Source organism: Leptonychotes weddellii, chromosome 1 (assembly GCF_054177405.1).
Source record: "Leptonychotes weddellii isolate Sample4059 chromosome 1, ASM5417740v2, whole genome shotgun sequence".
Classification (NCBI taxonomy): domain Eukaryota; kingdom Metazoa; phylum Chordata; class Mammalia; order Carnivora; family Phocidae; genus Leptonychotes; species Leptonychotes weddellii.
In genome coordinates this window covers 114,377,220-114,399,873 of record NC_138369.1, presented here as the reverse complement: position 1 = coordinate 114,399,873, position 22,654 = coordinate 114,377,220, and the positions used below count along the sequence as shown (strand labels likewise).

At 37.5% G+C, this 22,654-nt stretch overlaps 1 protein-coding gene across 6 annotated transcripts in view; it reads left to right on the top strand.

Moving 5' to 3' along the window:
• ZMAT3 (zinc finger matrin-type 3) overlaps positions 1-22,333 on the top strand; it is a 40,225-nt gene extending 17,892 nt beyond the window's left edge. For 4 of the 6 annotated variants that reach the window (XM_006745915.3, XM_081829728.1, XM_031042073.2 and 1 more), the window contains exons 3-6: positions 3,490-3,609; positions 5,919-6,085; positions 6,207-6,307; positions 9,792-17,192. In XM_006745915.3, the coding sequence (XP_006745978.1) occupies positions 3,490-3,609; positions 5,919-6,085; positions 6,207-6,307; positions 9,792-10,003 (600 nt within the window). In that variant the 3' untranslated portion in view covers positions 10,004-17,192. Of the gene's footprint in view, positions 1-3,489; positions 3,610-5,918; positions 6,086-6,206; positions 6,308-9,791; positions 17,193-21,730 lie in introns of those variants that run through there. The other 2 variants (XM_081829744.1, XM_006745916.3) reach the window with 2 other exon arrangements.
• Positions 22,334-22,654: the final 321 nt, after the last annotated feature.

The following is a 22,654-nucleotide window of genomic DNA, read 5'->3' as shown; positions in this document are numbered from 1 at the left end:
TGTAATATGTGGTGGTTTTCATGTTTTTAAGTCCCATATTAAAAAAATTATTCTCACATATCTTTTTTTGCAACTTGTTCTTTTCATTTAGCATTCTGTTAGGAGAATCATTAATGTTGCCATGCCTGGCCCTGGAATGTTTATTTTCACTACTGTATAGTGTTCCATTGTATGAATAGACTATAATTTATGCGTTATCCTATAGTGGATACTTCAGTTATTTTTTTTTTTTTTAAAGATTTATTTGTTTATTTTAGAGACAGAGTTTGAGGGGGAGGGGCAGAGGGAGAGGGAGAAAGAGAGAGAGAGAGAGAAGTAGACTCCCTACTGAGCATTGAGCCTGATGCAGGACTTGATCCCATGACCCTGAGATCATGACCTGGGCCGAAATCAAGAGTTGGACGCTTAACGGACTGAGCTACCCAGGTGCCTTGACACTTCAATTATTTTTACTTTTCAGTGTAAGTACTAGTCCTTCTAGGAGCATTCTTATAGATACCTCCTTGTATGTGAGTTTCTGTTTGGTGATACCTAGAAGTATAGTTCCTGGGTCATAATGTATCTAACTAGATTCTTCTTTTGAAACACCTTATTCTAGGCTTCCATCATACCCCCCACTTGTCTGGTTTTCATTTATTTGATAGGCCAGACATTCTCAATCTCATTTTCTGGATCCTCATTCTCTATATTATACTGTCCTGGGGCTTTGTCCTTAGCTGTCTTCTGTCTACCCAGCTCTAGCTTGATCTACCCTCATTTATCCCCCATGCTAATGCCAGGTTGATTTTTATCAAATGCAATCCAATCATATAACTACTTTGCTTAAAGTCCTTCAGAGGCTCCCTTCTGTTTCACCATTAAGCTCCCTTAGTATCTCGACTCCTACTCTTCTCCAAAGGATCCAGAAGACCATCTCTCCTTGTGGCTTCTCACCATAGCAGGCTGGACTTTTGATCATAGTATTTTCTCTGTTCACAATATTCTTTCCCCTTACTCCTTACCTGCCTGGTAAACTTTTGCTCATTTTAAAATATGACTTGATTTTCTCCTTTTCAGGGAAGCCTTCTCTGACACATTTAGGCAGAAGTAAGAAATTCCTTCTCTCTTTTTTCCTGGCAGTTTATTCATTATCTCCATTATAATACTTGGTTCATTTACTCAACAAATCTTACTGATGGCCCACTGTATGCTAGAAAGTATTCTAGATATCGGGGATAGAAGAGTAAACAAGACAGGTCCTTTTTTTCAAGGAGTCTACATTCCAGAGAGTACAAAAGAGAAACAAACAAGTAAACAAACAATATTTTAGATTGTTCTAAGTTGCAGTAGGATCAACCAGACTGTGTGATAGAGAGCATGTTGTGTAGAGTAGGAGAGAATGGCGGGACACTTCAGATTCAGAGAGATGCCATTTGAGTTAAGATCTGAAAGGTAAGAAGGAGCCAGCCAAGCAGAGATCTGAGAGAAGAAGCTTCTAGGCAAAAGGAACAGCAAGTACAAAGGGCCTGGAGCTAGAATGAGTTTTATGTCTCACAGTATATATTCTGATCTCTAAAGTCTGAGATCAGAATAATAGCATGGTTGGCTTCCAGTAAGGTCCTCTTCCACACTGTAGACAGCCTACTTCTCCTTGGATCCTCACATGGCAGAATGAGGGAGAGGGAGCTCTTGGGCTTCTTTTTAGAAGGGCACTGATTACCCTCATGACCTAATCCCCTCCCAAAGGCCCCATGTCCAGATACCATAACATTGGGATTAGATGTCCACATAGGAATTTTGGTGCAACACAGTCATTCAGTCCGTAACAGAGGTGGAGATAGATAATTTGAGAGCTACTAATTTGTCAATTATATTTTCATGCTATAAGACAGGGGAAAATAGTGTAGATGGAGAAGAGAGCCAAGGGTGGAGCTTTGGATGTTGCAGGGTGAGAGAATGAGAAGTGGTGGGGTAAGAGGGCATCCTAGGAGACAATAGAAGGGAGTATCCATGGTGTTGTGCTGCCTAGAGTTAGAACACAGTGAAGCCACAGATGTGACCCCTGGATTTGACTCCCTGGAGGTCACCGCGACCATGGCAAGAGCACCTGTAGGGCATTCCAGTGATCAGAAGATAGAACTCATCTCCTTACTTTAATTAACTGCTTACATATCTGTCTTCTCCTCTTGAGCGTGTGCTAGTCCTTTTTATTTCATTGCTTAGCATATACTAGATGGTGGAAGAAAGTTTGCATACAGGTTTGAAGTTTACAGTGCAGTCTGAAGAGTAACATATTGTTTCACCCTCATTTAGAATGCTTTCAGACCACTGCCCCTTCCCCCAAGTTTCTGTCAGTTCAAGGAATATAATAATGTGAATAACTACTTAAACAAAACGTGCTGAGAGAGGCAAGTGCATTTTAATAGAGGTTCACAGTGCCTCCTGAAGCCATCCTGAAGTAGCACCAAAGGGTCTTGCTTTGGATTCAGAGGGTCTGCCTGAGTCTCTGGCTCCATTACCTAGCCCAGCTGAAGGAAGGTGCCAGGGCAAGTCCTCCACACTCTGTGGATTGCAGCTCCTCAGCTGTCATATGTGGATAATATTAACAACTTCCTCTTACAGGAATTTTTTTGTGAGCAGCAAATGAGCTAATGCACACGAGAGCCCTTTGCAAGTAAAAAGATACTCTGTAAGTGCTATTTTTGTAAAAATAATTGGATTATCCATTTCATTACTGACTTATAAAATAGATTAGATCATAGTGTAATAAAATTCGTATTTAGGCAGTGGCATATGAATGGCAACAAGTTGGGGGAGGAAGTAGATCACTGGAAAGTGTGATACTTTTCCAGAAATATATAGGAAATTAACTTCTTTTGGCTTTGTTCTCTTATCTTTCCCAGATAAATCATTCTGTTAGAACCAAAGTGTAGACTCTTTTACTTTAAGATCTAGTGGGCTCTTTGCCCCAGTGTTGCGTATATCTGCAAGAATAAAATGTAGTTTTTTTTTTTTTTTAAAGATTTTATTTATTTATTCATGAGAGACAGAGAGAGAGACAGAGGCAGAGGGAGAAGCAGGCTCCCCGCAGAGCAGGGAGCCCGATGCGGGACTCGATCCCAGGACCCCGGGATCATGACCTGAGCCGAAGGCAGACGCTTAACCGACTGAGCCACCCAGGCGTCCCAAGAATAAAATGTAGTTAATATTGCTTGGGCTTTTTTCCTCCATTTTTTCTATTTTTCTTAAATGAATACGTGAACTTGAGTTGACACTTTTTTTAAAAAGATTTTATTTAATTGTCAGAGAGAGAGAGAGAGTACAAGCATGGGGGAAGGGCAGGCAGAGGGAGAAGCAGGCTCCCCACTGAGCAGGGAGCCCGATGTGGGGGGCTGGATCCCAGAACCCTGGGATCATGACCTGAGCTGAAGGCAGACGCTTAACGACTGAACCACCCAGGCGCGCGGCACATTTTTTTCATGTTGATTACTCATTTCATTTTACTTCTAGGGTAAAAATCATGGTAAGAAACTCCGAAATTACTATGCAGCTAACAGCTGTCCTCCTCCTGCCAGAATGAGCAATGTGGTAGAACCTGTGCCTACTCCAGCTGTTCCTGTCCCCCCGCAGGTGAGACACATGTATCAGGGTGGGAGTTGTCCTCTGCACACATGTTCATGGATGAAGTTTGTCATCCAAGGAGCCCATCAAGGTACAGTTGGGCAGATACTCCTGCAGGGTTCTACTTGGCACTTTTAACGCCTCAAACTGTAGTGCCAGGTTTAAAGCATGCCAACATCCGTGACCTTGAGATTTCTCATTGGCTTTGGTTGTGATGCATGAAATGAAGGAAGAAATATTGTTAAGTGTGTCTTTTTCTTGGCATGTCTCAGAATTCTGGGTTAAAAGACCCTGAATGTCTAGGCTATGCCCTGAATGAAAAGAGCGGTTTTTCAACATTTATTTCTTTGTTGTAGTTAATCCCATTTAGTTTATATTTGCCTTCCAGCAAGGTCAGTTTTTTGAGATTGCCCCTTTCTTACCTCTACGGAGAGAGACTGCATAAACTTTTTCTGGACTTCAGTATAATGACACACACTTGAGATCCAAGTTCCTTTCACTGTTTGGTAGATAAAGTACGTTTTTAGGCAAGATAATGCTGTACTTTAATAGCCTCTGAAATATGGATTGTATTCCTTAATCTTTGTCCATAGAACAATATGTGGTCATAAATAATAATAACTCTAATTGAGTACTTACTATGCTGAGCACTCTGCTAAGCGCTTTTCATACATTGCTTCATATAGGGCTGGGACTAAGGTGAGGTGAAGGATGCACTTGACTGAGGCACAAAATTTAAGAGGGAGCCAAAACACTCAGTAATGAAGATAAATATTTTAATGTAATATTTTAAAAATCAAATTAATATGAAAAAATCAGTGGTAAACAAAATGTCAAAAACTTAAAGCTGGGGTAAGTATTACTGATTTTCCTTTTGCTTCAGGCGGCAGTATGGCTTGGGATGGCACTGTGACTGATCCTGTCTTTATTTAAAATCTTGATATTTTGTTTACAATGATTTCTTGTGTTAGGTTTGATTTGTATAAATGGTCCATTAACATATTATTTATCTTGATTGCTGAGATTTTTGATGCACTCTTAAATTTCATGCCCATGGTTAATGCTTGCCTTGCCTCCTTCTAGTCCTGGGCCCTAAACTTCATTTCATGCTTCCAAGAGCTTAGAAGTACTGGCCTTATTACTTGGAGTGTAATTCATGGGCCAGCAGCATTTGTCTCACCTGGAAGTTTATTAGAAACTCAGAGAAGCTAAGAAACTTGTCCATGGTGTTATGCATTTTGTGAAATAGTGGAAGAATTTCTTTGACCTTGCACCTCTCCTCCTAACCACCAGGGTGTAAGTTTACTTTTCCGAACATCAGTTTTCCAGTCTTTAAAATGTGGATGGCAATACCAGCTGTTCCTCCATCCTCACGAATTTGTGGGGTAAATGAGAGAGGATAAAAACAGAATCGGAGAACAGGAAAATACCCAGACAGATCTTCAGGCTGAGCCGTTTTCAGGGCCCCGATTCCTGCTCTGGACAGGACAGCCGCTCCCAACTGTTTTCCCCAACCCCCTCCCCGAGCAAATAGCCTTTCCTAGCATAGCCCTTTGTGGTTTTTTGGAGACTGCTTTTCTGTCCCCCAGGAAGTCTTCCCATCCTGGTGAAACAGTGCTGTTTCCTTCAGCTGGTCCTGCTAGGATATGCTTTCAGACTCTTTATTATGTATTTTATTCTCCTCTAGCCAAAATCTAGTTTGTCTTTTTTTGTTAGCCCATCAATATTTATTGAGTATATACTATCTTCCAGGCCTGTGTTAGGTTTCTCTGAACTCGTTTCTCAGCCTGGATACAGTTGCCTGAATCTGCTGGTTATTTTTCCCTAGTTATATTATATCCACAGCTATTTTGTAGACTTTTTGGGGGACAGAGGCTCATTTGTAAATATATGTCTACATATCCCTTCTGCATTAGGTAGCAAGCCCTATAAACAGTAGGCATTCATTAAATTCTTGTTGATGGATTCTAGAAGGACTTTGCCTTTCTGGTAATGTGATTTTAGGCTTTCCCTCTACTGCCCTGAATCTTCTATGCTTCTTTTAAAAATATTTCTCCATGGAGATAGCAACAAGCCATTAACCGGTTTGGTACAAAGGTGATTGTAATACAAAACCATGATTGTCTCCCAGCCTTTTTTTCTTTTTCTCTTTGTTGTTTTTTTTCTGGAATGAATAACATCCTCTCCTTATAAAGCTGAGTGCTTGTGGTCATACTGTCACCTTTGGTTATCTTTCAACTCTTAGAAGGAATTTTGAGGGCAAGGAGGGCATAAGCTCCACATTTTTTTAACTTTGTCTCTTGTGTCTTTGATGTCAGATGGGCTCCTTTAAGCCGGGAGGCAGAGTGATCCTGGCCACAGAGAACGATTACTGTAAGCTCTGTGATGCCTCCTTTAGTTCTCCGGCTGTGGCTCAGGCTCACTATCAAGGGAAGAATCACGCCAAGAGGCTGCGGCTGGCGGAAGCTCAGAGTAACTCATTCTCGTAGGTATTGCCATTTTCTCTCAGGCCAAAGTGCTGTGTAAGACTGACCGTCTTTAGAGAAGAAGAGTCCAAAGGGATCCTTGTTTAGAAGTCTCACACTTTTAAAATCTCTTTTCTCCAGGGAATCCTCAGAGGCCGGTCAGCGGCGGACCCGGAAAGAAGGGAATGAGTATAAGATGATGCCTAATAGGAGGAATATGTATACAGTACAGAATAATTCAGGTATCCTGTGGATTTCCATGTACCTTGGCTACATTCTGCAAATGGTCTTCTTTATTTTTATTTCCTTTAACGGTAATAGATAGCCCTGAGAATTTGGGGTTAGCTAATTGTTTTGTTCCATTTGTCTAGTGGCTTTTCAAGCTGGTGTTTATTTCAGGTCTTATTATTTATTTATTTATTTATTTATTTATTTTCGGTTTAGTATATTATTTGTTTTGATTTTAAATCATAGTTTATGTTTTAAGGTCTTTGATCATAGTCCCTTTATACTGCTTCTGATGTTTGCCGGCCGAGAAATGTAAAATTCATTATAAAAATGGGCTATTTGGTTTAAAGTTGCACCATGTTAAGTCTCCATTTGTTGGGGAAAATAAAAAGATTGAGCAGTGGCTTTAAACTGAGGTAGTGAATCAGAATTACTGGGGGAGTTTTTACAAAATACACATGCCTGAACCATGACTTAGAGATTTTCAGTCAGTAAATTCGGAGTGGGACCCAGGCATATGTGTGTTTTGAAAATGCTTGCTCAGTGATTCTGATATACACCTTCAGTTCAGAACTGCTGCGGTATAGGAATGTTTTCTGCATTTTCTGATTATCTCCAGTAGGGAGAGTTGAACTGAATAGTCCTTCATCCTCCCCCTGCCACAGCCTCCAACACACACATACACCAGCAGGGGTAACTCATGTGAACAGTAAGTCAAATGAAAAACAAAAAAGTTAATTGGAAAGGCAAGAGAAACATAGAAAAAGGGACTTATAGAAAGCATAATGTAATATGATTGATAAAAGTTGAAACATGTATCAGTGCTTATAATAAGTGTAAATTTATTGAAGTCCCAGTTAAAAGACAAAGATTATAAGATTGGATTAAAAAATTCAGCTGAGGGATGCCTGGGTGGCTCAGTTGGTTAAGCTTCTGCCTTTGGCTCAGGTCATGATCCAGGGTTCTGGGATCGAGTCCCACATCAGGCTCCTTGCTCAGCGGGAAGCCTGCTTCTCCTTCTCCCTCTGCTGCTCCCCCTGCTTGTGCTCTCTCTTTCTCTCTCTGACAAATGAATAAATAAAATCTTTAAAAAAAAGGTTCCACTTAGATGTAATGAACACTGGGTGTTACATAAGACTGATGAATCACTGAACTCTACCTCTAAAACTAATAATACTCTATATGTTAATTAATTGAATTTAAATTAAAAAATTTAAAAAACAAAAAAATAAAAAAATAAAAAAATTAGCTAGATGAAGGAAGCTGAGACAGCTGTGTTAATATTAGATAAAATAAACTTCAGGACAGAGGGCAGTTTAGACTACATTTTCTGGCTGGAGTACAATTAAATGAGAGGTCAACAACAAAAAATATATTTAAAAAAACCCTACAAAATTTCCATTTGTTTGGAAATTTTAAAACACTTCTAAATAACTCCTGGATCAAAGAAGAAATCATACTGGAAATTAAAAATTCTTTTTTTAAAAGATTTTATTTATTTATTTGAGAGAGAGAGAGAGAGCACTTGTGCATGAACAGGGGGGAGGTCAGAGGAAGAGGGAGAAGCAGACTCCTAGCTAAGCAGAGAGCCTGAGGCTATGCGGGACTTGATCCCAGGACCTTGGGATCATGACCTGAACTGAAGGCAGATGGTTAACTGACTGAGCCACCCAGGCACCCGGAAATTTAAAATTCTTAAAGTCAAACAGTAATAAAAATATATTAAACTTTGTAGGATACAATGAAAGTAATATTTTGAGAAAAGTCTTAAATATTTATTATAGTAGAAAAGAAAGCAGAGAATTAATAAGCAATGGTCCAACTTAAGAATTCAGTTATATAACTGGGTATTTACCCAAAGAAAACAAAAACACTGTTTTGAAAAGATACATGCACTCCTGTGTTCATTGCAGTGTTATTTACAATAGCCAAGATATGGAAGCAATCCAAGTATCCCTTGATAGATGAATGGATAAAGATGTGGTGTGTACACACACACACACACACACACAGAGTCATAACAGTGGATGAGATCTTGCTATTTGCAACAACATGGATGGACCTAGAGGGTATTATGCTAAGTAAATACAGAGAACAAATGGTTGCCAGGGGAGGGGAGGGTAGCTTTGGCAAAACAGTGAAGGGGAGTGGGAGATACAGGCTTCCAGTTATTGAGTGAATAAGTCAGGGGTAAAGATACAGCATAGGGAAAATAGTCAGTGGTACTGTAATAGTGTTGTATGGTGACGGATGGGCTATACTGTGTGAACATGCATAATGTATAGAGTTGTTGAATCACTATGTTGTTCACCTGAAACTAATGTAACAGTGTGTGTCAGCTATACTTCAATAAAAACAAACAAACAAAACCCCCCAAACCTAAAATACATTAGTTTTAATTTGGTTTACCTACAAATAAGTCACATTGAGTATTTTCAATGCTGAAGGAGAATTTATTCAGGTAATTATAGATTAGCTTTTTTTTTTTTTTTTTTAATGCAACAGGCCAGTAAATTCAGTTTAACATAGTTAAAAAGAAGTCAGTTATGTAAAAAGAAAAAAAATTACCAATAATTCCACCAGCATTTTTGTATATGTCATTCCCATCTCTCTGTATATTACTTCTTTGAAGTAGAAATGTGATTATATTTTGTGATATTCTTGTTTCACTTAATAGCATAATCACATTTTCATGTAATCAAAGAAAATCAAAGAGTTTTCATTACTTACAGTGACTGCATGGTTTTCCGTTGCATTCATTACCATAATTTTTCAAATCATGTATTTGATCTCTCCCTTTCCCACATCTTCCCATAAAAACTTGTATGCACACTGATGAAATAATGTCCTTGTTGATAAATCTCCATGCAAAAATTCTTGGTATTTTCTTAGGATAATTCTTAGAAGTAGAATTTTTGGATTAAAGAGTTAGCATAATTATAAAACTTTTCATATAATGTCTAGAAGTTAAACAATTTTTAAAATTTTATTTACTCTTTAGAGACATTGTCATTTGGAGCTGGGGTTGGGGTTTGGTTCTACAGTAACCTTTCTGACAGTAGTTGGAGGAATCATTTTCACTTCTTAGATGGAACCTGTATAAAATTGTAATTTATTTTATTTTATTTTAAAGATTTTATTTATCTATTTATTTGAGAGAGAGAGACTAAGAGAGAGAGCACATGAGAGGGGGGAGGGTCGGGAGGGTCAGAGGGAGAAGCAGAATCCCCGCCGAGCAGGGAGCTCGATGCGGGACTCGATCCAGGGACTCCAGGATCACGACCTGAGCCGAAGGCAGTCGCCCAACCAACTGAGCCACCCAGGTGCCCTAAAATTGTAATTTAAAAAAATCTATTAATTTTGCATTCATTTAAAGCTGAGAGTCCGTGAATTTTATAATCTGAGCTCAGCATGGCAAATTACAGTGATAATCAGACTGTCGTCATTTGTTTAGTGAATGTTTTGAAGTGGATACATCATTTTTATCTCTTGCTTTAGCAGGTCCTTACTTCAATCCCCGCTCTCGGCAGAGAATCCCGCGTGATCTGGCCATGTGTGTTACTCCCAGCGGCCAGTTTTACTGCTCCATGTGTAATGTTGGGGCTGGTGAAGAGATGGAGTTCCGGCAGCATTTAGAGAGCAAGCAACATAAAAGCAAGGTGTCTGAACAGCGGTACAGAAACGAGATGGAGAATCTAGGATATGTATAGTGGTCGTTGTATTCAGATAGAGCAGCTTTTCCTGCCTGTTGTTTGCCAATTGCCAGTCAATATGCCCTGCTTTTGTGGTCCTTTTGATCTGAGTCCATTCCTCTGCTTAATGTTAATACGTGTAACCAGTGGTACCATGAGATGTCAAGACTGGGGAAGGAAAAGAATGTGCTTCTTAGGTCATGATGCGTTTTCAGGTCAGTTGTGTTGAGTTACTTAGAGCATGTGACCCACCTACCCCACGAGAAATAACTTTTTATCTTGACCAAGTTCTGGTCAACTAGTAGCCTGATCACTTAGAGCTTTAACTATTTAAAAACTTCCCCTTCTTTTGCAGTTTTAGTTTTATGTACTGTTAAGTAAAGAATTTTATTGACTCCTTACTTCAGATAACGGTAAAAACTGGTAAGCAGAGATTTTGGTTTCCCAGGTTTTCTTTGGAACCACCTCAACGCAATGCCTTGCCAGTAGGATATATGATTATAAGCAGCATTAGGGTCTTTCCCAGTACGTGTTTTCCCCTTGTCTTCCCATTATTGATTGAAATGCAGATTTTCTTGGATTCATACACTTCCAATGTGCTTGTAGACTTCCAAATGGTGAAATTTCATTTTCACTTGTGGATTTCACACATTTAAATGCGGGCTTCTTCCTTCCTCCCCCCTTCCCCCACCCTGCCCCAGTTGAATTAGCTTGTTTAATAGGCTCATTTTCATGCCCCAGCTATGTTGTGAGCTTTCCAAGCCCCCTGTTCCAATATCCAATGTGTTTAAGATAGATATGCTATTTTTTTAAAAAATATTTTTCAGGTGGTTTTGGGAAATGTAAAGATGTGTTTGATTTTTCAATTTAGAGTTATTCATTGATAATAACGTACTTATATGATGGTCTCGATTTTAAGTTCAGATCTCTTGATATTTGTTTTGTCAGACTTTTTCAATGAACTGATCCTTAGGGTTTATTTACATTCTTTCCTGTCTTGCCAGTTGGTTGGTTGCCCTGAAAAATACTACCCCCTTCCTGTTTCATAGATAGAGAGGAGTTAAAAAAAAAAAAAAAGTTAACCAGATTTTAGTATCATCATTTCCAGTAGTAAAATACATGAACTTTGGTTTCCTTCTTTATAATTCAGCTTCCTTAAAGGTCATAGAAATACGTTATGGATTACTTTGGTATCTGATAATTATAACAGTATTATTATTATTATTTTTTTTTAAAAATAAGCTCTAGTGTATGGCTAGATAAACGAATGGAGTACCCTATGAACTTTCATTAGTTGTATTTTATCTACTTACTATATTTACATGGATAAGACTGGTGCTCATCCATACTTTTTTTGAAAGGCCACATCCACCAGGAAGTTTGCAGTATCTTTGCACTATGGTCAACTCACATTTGATTGCTTTTATTACTAATTAAAAAATGAAACCCCTATTATTCTTTGAGAATTCTATAGGCAAAGAGATGGGGAGAAGAAAATTATAATCATCATTCCTTTCCTTTAATCTTTATGAGCAGTTTTTGAGCAACCTAGATCCATATTTAAAATTCAGTTTTGGGATAACCACTGGTAAAATATCAAGTTGCTCTTCTGTTGAAGTGGTGGTTTTTTGAAAAAAAGAACCTACATTTTTTTTTTCCCTCCCAGAAACAGGAGAATGAAGTAACATTATTGAGATTCTATCTAGAACTGTGTCTCTGAGTATAATAATCCTTTTATACAATCGATTAATTTAGGGCAATTTAGAACTTATTTTATTGGTCAGTAGGTTACTCATTTTGCTGCTAAGTATAATTTGTGGGTAGAATTTAATATTACAGTGCTGGCCACTTAGTTCTATAATTATTTAAAAATCTTATTTTTCCCCTTTCTCTGTAGTCTGTGTGTGTGTGTGTGTGTGTATATATATACACGTATATGTATGTATATATATGTACTTACATATATACACACATACATATATATTTATGTGATACCATAGAGAAGATTTCACTGGATCCTTATTTCAGGTAATAGTAAAAGATCGTGGATAAGAATTTACAGTTTGTAAAAGTGGCATTTTTCCACTTTCAGTTTTTCCTTTGCAAACAAAATTGAAGGATTTCCCCCACTCTTCCCACTTAACAATTTTGTTACATATATACAAAAAGCAGTGGACTTAAAGGCCTTGATATTTTTCCTGGCCTTGCATATTCAGGTTTCCAGTCTCCCAGTGCCCTTAATGGATGTTATGAATGCATAAATGCATTTTCTTTAAAGAAAAAAGTTAGATTTATAGTGTTATTTCTTACTTGCTCTATTTCTTTGCACTAAAAAAGAGCTGTGTTTGTTTTATATGACACTTTAGATACCATATTGCCTACAATAACTCGGTTTGTTCCTTAATTTCCAAACTGTAGGAAGTTGATAACTTCCATGATCATTTATAGAGGTTACATACACATCCCCCCCCCCCCCAAAAATCGCAAATCTCTATGACAGTGGGTTATTTTGAGCTTGTTACCTTGCAGTATTCTCCTGCACTCCATAGGTGATACAAAGGTGACAGAGGTGGTCAGAAAGGAAATACCTAAATAAATACATGTCTGCATGGTACAGTTTCTCACCTTCATGCATTCCTATTAGACAGTGTTTTTTCCCTGTTGAAGAAGGCCATTGTTACTACCATAGTCAGTGATACGTGATCTCCGTTGGTTTCCTTTTGTGCAGTCCAGTCCTGCTTTGTAATGTGCTCTAGAATCCGCACCCTGTGCTGCCCAGGAGTCACGTTAGTATCTTTTTATATGCTGTATACAAGGACGGACAGAGGCCTAAACAATGGAAGACCTTTAGTCAAGTCAATAGATTTTAGTAATCATCCGCAAGAAGAACTCATAGCATCCAAGTCTCTTTTCTCTGTGAATATCTCTGTGTAAGTTGTCATTTGAAGTCCATGTTAGAAGATAACAATTAGAAACTCTTCTTAAGATACTGAGGGCCAAGAAGTTGTAAAGGAAAAATTCCATGTTCCAATTAAAAGATTGGACTGCCTATGCAGCGTTTGAAGTGTTTTTTTCAACAAGTTAAGCTACAAAACGGAGTGTACCATGTAAATCCTTTTGGCTCCACACTGAACAGAAAATACTTTGTTGGTCTTGTCTTTGTATATCATGTACTACAACTTGTAAATATGTGCATGTTTTTTATTACATTTGTCTGCTTGTCTCTTATTGCACTGAATTCTGCAAGATGCATAATATTTTATACTGTTCATTTAGAAGAAGTTCCTTCTCCAACTCTTCCTCATTATTTCCCCTCCTAATGAGTCTTAGAAAACCATTTAGGATTTTTTGAAACTCTAAGATTGAATGAAGAATCATGGCTGTCTGAGACCATTCTTATGTTCCTCTGACTTACACAGCTGAGGGGAAGCATGAGATTTTCCTTCCACCTTATTTTACAGAACTGATATCTTGCTTATAGCTACTGTCTACACTTTCAGTGAGGGGAATGGGAGAAATATGTTTGAGCAAACATATTTGCTTAAATCTTCCTCTGTAGATATATTCTAAGGATTAGTGGTGGGAATTATGACTCCTTCACTCCTGAGTTGGCTGGGACTGTGAGCAACGACAGTTTGAGGACTGTCCAGTGACCTGTGTAAAATGAGTCTTGCTTGTGTCAGGGGAGACTTAACTGTTGGGCATGGTATCCTCTACAGAGAGGCCTAGGGATGGTGTGAAACCTGTTTTGTGTCCCTGTTATTGGAATGTAGGCTGAAAGTGCTCTCTAAAGAACTTGATGAGGCATATATAAGACAATAGAACTTTAGAAATAGAAATATTTTGTCAATATAGGCAAAAGTTTAGTGCAGGCTTTTGAACAAATGCTTAAGAAATATTCCACCTTACCAACTATTTTTTTTTTTAACCAGCCAAATTACTGTTCAGGAGTTTCGTACATAATAATAGTGTTTTGTTGTTGCTTTTGTTTTTTGGGGGTTTTTCTTGGCTGTAGACCTCTCTCATCGGAAGCTGTTACTAGCTGTCTAGCTGAATGGACAAATAGCTGTGTAAATAGCTTCTCATATGATGTTTCTGCTGATAGCTGTTTGACTTTTTCTTCCCATTATGAATGGGAGGATCATTTGTAAATTCCCTTTCTGGGTAGCTACCAAAAAAAAAAAATACTGGCTTATGGTCCCATGTGACCCTGTCCCCATTAAGCCCAGAATATGAGTGCCTTTAGCAGGTTTTAGCATTTCACAGAGAGAAGAGATGATAGAATTATTGCCATTAATCAGAATTCATAAAACAGAGGCTTGGAATAGCAAAGGTCTGTGTAAATTCTGCATTCTGCATTTTTTTTTTTTTTTTGGCCTAATGCGATTTCAATTTGAAACTGAGTAAAACTGTTAACATTATTGATCAGGAACCATACACCCTGAAAATAAATCCAGTTGTCCCAGGCTGACAGTAGTCATAGATTATTTTTCACCTTGATCTGTGTTGCCTTTATATTTAGTGAATAGTAGTATGGTGGATTGGGAAGGGCTTGACATTGATATTTGGAAAAATTTTATTCCAGTGGTCTTTTCAAAACTTGTCTATTCTGTAGGGAGGAGAGAATTATTTACTTGCAAATGAGGTGTGTGAAGAAGAGACTGTCTTTTCCACAATACTTACTGTGTTAGTTCATCTCGATGTTAAAGAAAGATCTTCAGAAATTGGGTTTGAGGCCTTAAGCAAAAATTCCCACTTCAGTTAATTTACAATTCTAAATTGTCTGAGTCTTTAAAACACACTGCTAAATTAATTTTATTGTAGAAATAGTAACATTTCCCTCAACATTTTATTATGAAAAATTTTAAACATACATTGGAGTCAAATTTTTTTTTACAATATATCCACCAGCAAATTCTAACATCAACACTTTACTAGGCTTGTATTACCACATATATGTCCATCCCTCTATCCATCCATCCATGGAGTTTTAAAAAATATATATTTCAGTGTGAATTTCAGACAATACATTTCCCTTAAATACTTCAGCATAGGTATCATTAACTAGAGTTTATTATCTGTTTAATATGACTATCTTTTAAAAAGCAGTGTCTGAAGTTGATAACTGAAACCAAATAACATACAATATTTTCTCTTGTGGACTTTAGCCTTCTGGTTTCTGTTTTTATGTGTGCTTAGCGTGAAGGAAGACCACTCCTTTCCAACCTCAAGTTTTCTGGTGTTGGTCATTTTAAATGCTTAGTTGTCACACCTTTTAAAGTTCCATTAAGAATTTTTTTCTTTATCCCTCTTCTATGATATATTTTTGCTGAACTATGCAGCTTCTTTAAAATAACTGTAAGTTATGGATTGGGGTTTATTAAATCAGCTTATACCTCATTTCATTCTATGGATGCTTTTCTCCATGAAACCATGTCTCTGTCATTACTTTCACTTGCTCTACCAGCACATAGAGAGGTGGAGAGAGTCAAACCCATAGATGATTAGCTGTTTTAAACAACTCACGAAGAAGATTTTGTAGTTTTGAAAGTTGAAACCATTAACTTCTCTAAAGCCTTTGAATTCCCTGAGAACTGTCATTGCCCATGCTGCCTCTAGCCATAATTAGCAGGATCAAAAATGATTGTACTGTACAATGAGTTGTTGAAATTGTGAGCCTTAGTAACCATCTTTAGCTTTACTCTAGTACTGTTTAGAAAAAAAATTTTTTTTGACACATGCCTTTATTTTTATGCCAATTTTTTTTTTTTGGACAAAATCTGAAGAATTTAAGTGACTTGCTCCAGGTCATGAAGATTCAATGGATAAGTCAGAATCGGAACTTCACTGTTCCTGATTCATAATTCTTGTGCTTGTGTGATAAGCATCATGGCTTCCAAGATAACTGAACATTCCTTTGGGGACCTTAAAATGAAAGTATGTATTTTTTACTGATTATTTAGTTTTTAGGCATTTCATGATTCTTTGAACTTAAAGATTTTTTTCACGGTCATGTTCCTCATTAAGCCAATGTAATTGCTAAAAACCTCACTTCACTGTTGAATACCAACTAATAATGCAGGTTTTATCAGATTTCTTTTTGCATTTAAATAACCTTTATGATTACTCATAACTTTTTCTATGTAAGTGCTTAAGTGACCCTGTCACTAGTGAAAATAAATGTTCTATATCACTGATTCAATGTATATTCTCTACATGATATATTTTTTTAAGGAAAAGTAACCCCACGTGTCAGGATGAGTGATATCCTAGGGCAAAGCACATATAAAATTTATTTCTACTCTGCAAATCTGGCATTTACGGGAACAAAACTCTTTTAGAGTGACTGGTCATTGTTTTGCCTTCCTTTGGTACTTGAGCACCCTTCTGTGGTTTTGTAAATCAGTGTGTCATTTTGTAAGAATTTCATGTTGATTCTGTGTTAATTGGTGTTCACCTTGTGGTATCCTCAGCTGACCATAATAATTTAGTTTGGGTATGGTGTATCTGCTTTGAAATGCCTTACTAGAGCATGTCAGATTCTGCTTTTCTAAAGCATTCCATGTATCTGCTAGGGCAATAAGTTGCCTCTCTTGGATGTATGCTCTAGATCCAGAAGCAAAACTGATTTTGCTTTCACTGTTAAGGTTGCATTTTAGTGTAGTTATTGTTTTAAATTAGAGAATAAAATCATAAAAAAACAAACAAACAAGGGAGACTTTAGAACCCTTCATTTAATGGCATGGCAAACTTTTAAAACTGCTTTTGCTATTTCACTAGAAAAATATCTAGTAAAGGATATGGCTAAAAACCGCCAGCCAGAAGTGTATGAAATTGGGGTTGTTTCCTAAAATTTTTTCTAAATGTCATACAGGGGTTTAACATCTGTGTATGTTGTTGGGGCTAAGTGCCAGTCACCAATTTGGAAATCTGTTTGCATTCTGGGGCTATAAAATGGCAAAAGTGTCATGGGATTAAAACCAATCAACTGTGAATTGTGAAATTGAAATTGCTTTTTTGGTTTTATTTTCTTCCGCATATTGAATATAGAAATCCAAAAGTTATTTAAAATTTACAGTGCTTATGTTGATGGCTCATTTTGGCTGTGTATCCTCACTTATGTACTGATTTCTGATAAAAGCTTGACATTATTATAACAGGTATTTTGTGTTCAATTTAATAAAACAGTTTCTGAGTCTTGTCTGCACATTGTTTTGTTCTGAGTTGGAGATCACGGGAAAAAGATACACTGTCTGCACTGATGTGTTATTTTCAGTGCCGATGGTCAGTGGCTGTAGGTTCACCATTCATCAGTCTGCACGTGATCTGCCGTGGACTTCTTGAACTTGTGCAGAGTATTGTCAGCTCTTGGGCTTACAGTAGACTTGACCTAACTGGTCCCACTTCTTCTTCCCTACGTCACTGGAGTTAGCCTGAGACTGGAGCGAGTTCTCAATTTTATTGATATGTTTTAAAATTTATCTTCCCTTCAAATTCTGAGAAATTTTGGGCTTAGCAGGACCATAATCACTGCTTCTGAAAATAAACACATATGAAAAGGCATCTACCCATTAATCTTTTGGGTGTTTCACATATAAAAATAATCTTATAATTAGCTTATATATACAATGTATTATTGGGCTATGGTCATTTAAGAACTCTGGTTTACTCAGTGCAATGTGCTTTTGATTTTAAATGCTCATTTTAAAAAGTAGATTATAGGTCTGGGAAGGTGCTGTTACGGTTTGTTTAATCAGGATGCAAGACACATACACTTACTGTCGTGGGAAAAATTCTTGTGTCTGCACAAAAAAATGTTTCTGAATGAAGTGAATAGATCACATTGAGTCTGTCTGTGTGTTGTAAAAACACTCAAGGCAGCACATTTTATTAAATCATCTCTAAGAGATTTTTAGCTTAAAAGAAAGCTATGATAATGGGCATCAAAAAATAGAGCCTTAAACCACTAGCTTTTCTTTTCTTCAGGCATTTCTGAGGATTATTTGCTGAAAATCTATTCAAGATCAATCGCTGGGTGTTACCCTTTAAAATTGTCTGTATGTAGAAGACTAGCAGTGAAATTTCCCAGTCTGTTATAAATTAATAAGATTGTAAAGAGATCAGAAATAGATCTTTTTGTGATGAGTTTAAAGATATTTATCATCTGAGTTGAGACTTAACCCATCAAATTTTATACCTTTTTGTGGGATATTCATGAACTGTTGAAATTTGGGAACTTAGAAAAAGATGAAGACAGGCAGCAATTGTGCACTTTAAAAATTATTTAATAGGGATGTGATTATGAATCTTGCCCCCCCCATCACCTAAAAATACACTCCATGGTGTAGATGCATATGTGTACCTATGTGTCAGAGAAAGAGAGATGGAGATAGATGGACAGAGAGAGAAATGTGTATTAGGAGGAAGTGTGTGGAAATATATTGTATGTATGTTGTAATGAAGTATGTCTGAAGGAACAGAGGTATGTTTGCCACTGGAAGAAATAGGCTTTGTCATAGGAGTCTGTAATATCCGCTTGGCATTTTGGATGTCTTTAAGTATGTAATTAGAGCTTCACATATGCTTTGGCTGGCAGCCATCCTTCCAGACAGAAACAAGATGTCTTTCATACTAGCTTTAATTTTTAATCTTTGCTAATGCCAGAGGCTCTTCTCTCTCCCTGTTTTTTAGAAAGAGCTTACTGGGTTGACCAAAGGTATCTAGTGCCACCATGTGGACTCTTTAAATCTTACAGTTAGCAGTTCAAATGTGGTTGGTACGCTACCTCGGCAGCAGGCTCTTTGGCTAAAAACCACCTAGTGGAGGAGAGGAGTTTTTAATCCATAAAGCAAGGGCAGACATCATGTCTTTAGGATAACAAGGAGTGTATTCTTTTACACCATTGGCTACTAAAGTATGCAGAATGGGAAAAGCAGTGGATTGGGAATCAGAATACATACGTGTGTGTATGATTTTTTGTGATTTTTTTTTTTTAAGATTTTATTTATTTATTTGACAGATAGAGAGCACAGATAGGCAGAGTGGCAGACAGAGGGAGAAGCAGGCTCTCCGCTGAGCAGAGAGCCCGACGCGGGGCTCAATCCCAGGACTCTGGGATCATGACCTGAGCCGAAGGCAAACGCTCAACGACTGAGCCACCCAGGCGCCCCAATTTTTTGTGATTTTTAAAAATGTCTATTTTGCTTTAAAAGAATCCATTATCCATGCACTTTTGGGTATGTGAACAGCCAACATGGAAACTAAATAGGAGTAATTGTCAATGAAAGCCTCAAATTGGAAGCAAAGGACTAGAAAAATCTCTTATCAAAGGAGATTGTTAAAAATAAAAAATTACGTATGGGGCAAATGTTACCATATATGTGGAAATGATGCTGACAATATAAAAACTAAACTACAAAATGAAAAATACAAAAAGTTTTCCCAAACATAATTCATTTTGGGGAAAACAATGTTTTCTGTTTCAATAAGTTGGCAATATAGAAGTAGACATATTTTTAAGTCTTTTGTTAAATATTTCGAACATTTAGAAATAGTGTGCACTAGGATAACTTTGGGCCTATTCTGTCACCCGTGTGCTCCTGGACATACCACTTAACTCTTCAGTTATTCCGAATTGGGGTATTAAGTGTGAATTTCAGTTATTTCTTTTCATCCCTCTCAGAGAATGATGACTTAGAGAATTAATCTTTAAAAATTGGTTGCGTTTTTTTGAATAGTTAGGTCCAGAGCTCACCTCTGAACTCACGCTCCCATGTTTTCCTCCCCAGAAACGATGGCAGTTACCAGTTTCTTAGGTATTTTTGAGAGATATTCTATGCAATATGGAAGGTGGCATTGCATACACTTTAATTTCTGGTGACCAGTGTGCCTGGGCAATCATTCCATACCAGCACATGTGGACCTTATTCTTTTTGACTGTATGGTATTCCCTCATATGATTTCCAAAATATCTTTTACTGGTCCTTCTTTGATTGTCCTCCATGATTTTTTTTTAAACTGAAAGCTTTAAAAAATTGTGGTGAAATGAACATAATATAAACTTTATCATTTTAACCATTTTCAAGTCTGCAGTTCAGTGGCATTAAGTACATTCATACTGTTGGGCATTGTCACCACCAACCATTTCCAGAACTTTTCTCATCTTCTCATACTGAAACCCCATAATCCATTAAGCAATAGCATCCATTTCTCCCTCTCTCCAGCCCCATGGCAACCATCATTCTATTCTCTATGAGTTTAACTACTCTAGGTACCTCATACAAGTGGGATCGTACAGTATTTGTTGTCTTGTGGCTGGTTTATTTTATTTAGCATAATATCTCCAAGGTTCATATGGTAGCGTATGTCAAAATTTTCTTCCTTTTAAGGCTGAGTAATATTCCAGTGTATGTACATACCACATTTTGTTTATTCATTCATCTGTTGATGGACATTTGGGCTGCTTCACCTTTTGGCTATTGTGGATAATGTTGCTCTGAACACAGGTATACATAAATTAAAAACTTCTAAAAATTTAGCAATTATTTCAAAGATGCAAAGTATAGAAGATAATGAAATAGACACTCAGGTGCTCATCACCAAACTCTCCAGCACCATCAAATCCTAGGATTTTGCTGTATGTGTTATTTTTAGGAGAAATAAAACATGGTATCAGCTGAAGACCACTGTGTACCTCTCCCCAGTTCTAATCTTTCTCCCTCCCCAGATAAAACACAGTCTTGAATCTGGTATTTATTATTTTCATGTATATTATTATATTAATACCATATGTACCCATAAACAATCCATAGTGTTGTTTATGCTTTCAAAACTAATGTAAATGGCATCACAATGTGCAAATGCCTTTGTGTTTTTTTCTCAACATTTTGAGATTTATCTATGATGATAGCCATAATTTATCCATTTTAAATGCTATATAGTGTTCCATTGTCTGCATATACCACAATTAATTCATTGTCCTGTTGATGGACATTTAGGTGGCTTTAAATATTTCCTTATTACAAGCAATACTGCAGTGAATGCAAGTTTTTTACGTATCTTCATAGGCATCTGTGTGAAAGGCTCTAGAAACCAGATCCTTGCTACATCACCTTGGAGCTCATTAGAGATACACCATCCCAGGCCCCACTCCACACCTACTGAATTAGACCTTATCTTTAGTAAGATCTTCCTTTATGTAAGGTGCTCATAGGCATATTGAAGTTTGAGCAGTTGGTCTCAAACTTAGTGGCACACTGGAATCATCTGGGAAGTTAAAAAAAAAAAAAAAGCAAAAACAGCCTTATGCCTGGGTCATATCCCCAGAGGTTCTGACTTAATTGCTCTAGGGTGTGCCCAGGTCTCCAGGGATTTTTAAAAGCTCCTTAGATGATTCTAATATGTAGCCAAGATTTAGAATGACTGCTTGGACCAATAGAACTGTGACTGCATTGTATGTGTCGCTTGGCTTTTGCTGGGATGCCACTCCAGAAAGGAGAGTTTTACCCATAATGGCCTATGTCAGGCAGGTACAGACTATAATGGAACTTTAATCCAGGAAATTATCAAAACACTCGAGCAAATGCTTCATCCTATTTTAAGTACAATTCGTTTTTAGTCAACAGAGTCTAATTTACTTAACAAACACTTGGAAGGCACTAACTATGTATCAGATAATCTCCTAGAAAGCACTTTCTTAATATTATTTCTCTTAATATTTGTTGGAAAATTTCCTTTCCACTTTAGAAAACCTTGAAATTTTGCGTGGGATAGTGCAGTTTATCAGAAAGTCAGAAGAACCTGTTAAGAAGGGGGAAGAACGCACTCCAGGATGGTGAATCCCTCTGCTCTGTGCCTAGAGAGGCCCTGCAGCACCCGTGACTCAACCTCCAGCCTGGGACACCTGCAGAGCGAAGCTGCCCTCCGCTCATCCCACAGGGCATGGTCAGGGAGCACACAGAGCTCCTGCTTCCAGAAGGAAGATCACTCAGCACTTTGTCGTTTAGTGGTGTGAGCTTTTCTCCCCAACAGTGTATCATTGTAGTCAAAACTGGGAAAACTCCTGGGGAGGCTTGGGGCTAATTATTCATCTATCCCATCACTCTGCATTTTTGTGAATAGTTGTACAACAGAGTTCTTGAGTCACAACTGGATTTCAGAGTATATTTATGTGACCTGAAGGAACTTTCTCAGAGACAGGAAATTCTTTTTTTCCATTACTCAAATTCATGTTCAAGCACATAAGGAGACATACATACATTTTCGCTGTCTAATATTCAACACTTTTGTAAAGGGCAAATACTCCTTAAACTCCCCATTTTCCCAATCCCACTTTTTCCTTCCTAGAGGTAACTGGTATTATTAGCATAATGCTTATCCTTCCAAGCTTTTTTCTGTGTATTTCTAAATATATTGTTTTATGCTTTATGGAGAAGAATTTCTATGTCCTCTACTTGTAATATTTATTACAGTGCATCTTATTTAACCTTATACAATAATGCTGGCCAAGATGGGCAGAAATCCAAATTTTTATGTTAAGTCTCTTGACCTTGGTCTTTTGGTAATTCTCTTTCCTCTAAAACACATTGGGGCCAAACAAAACATATCTGCAAGACAAACTCCGTGCTGCTTTGTGGCCTCTGCTTTAAGAAGGCTTTGATTTAATTCTGT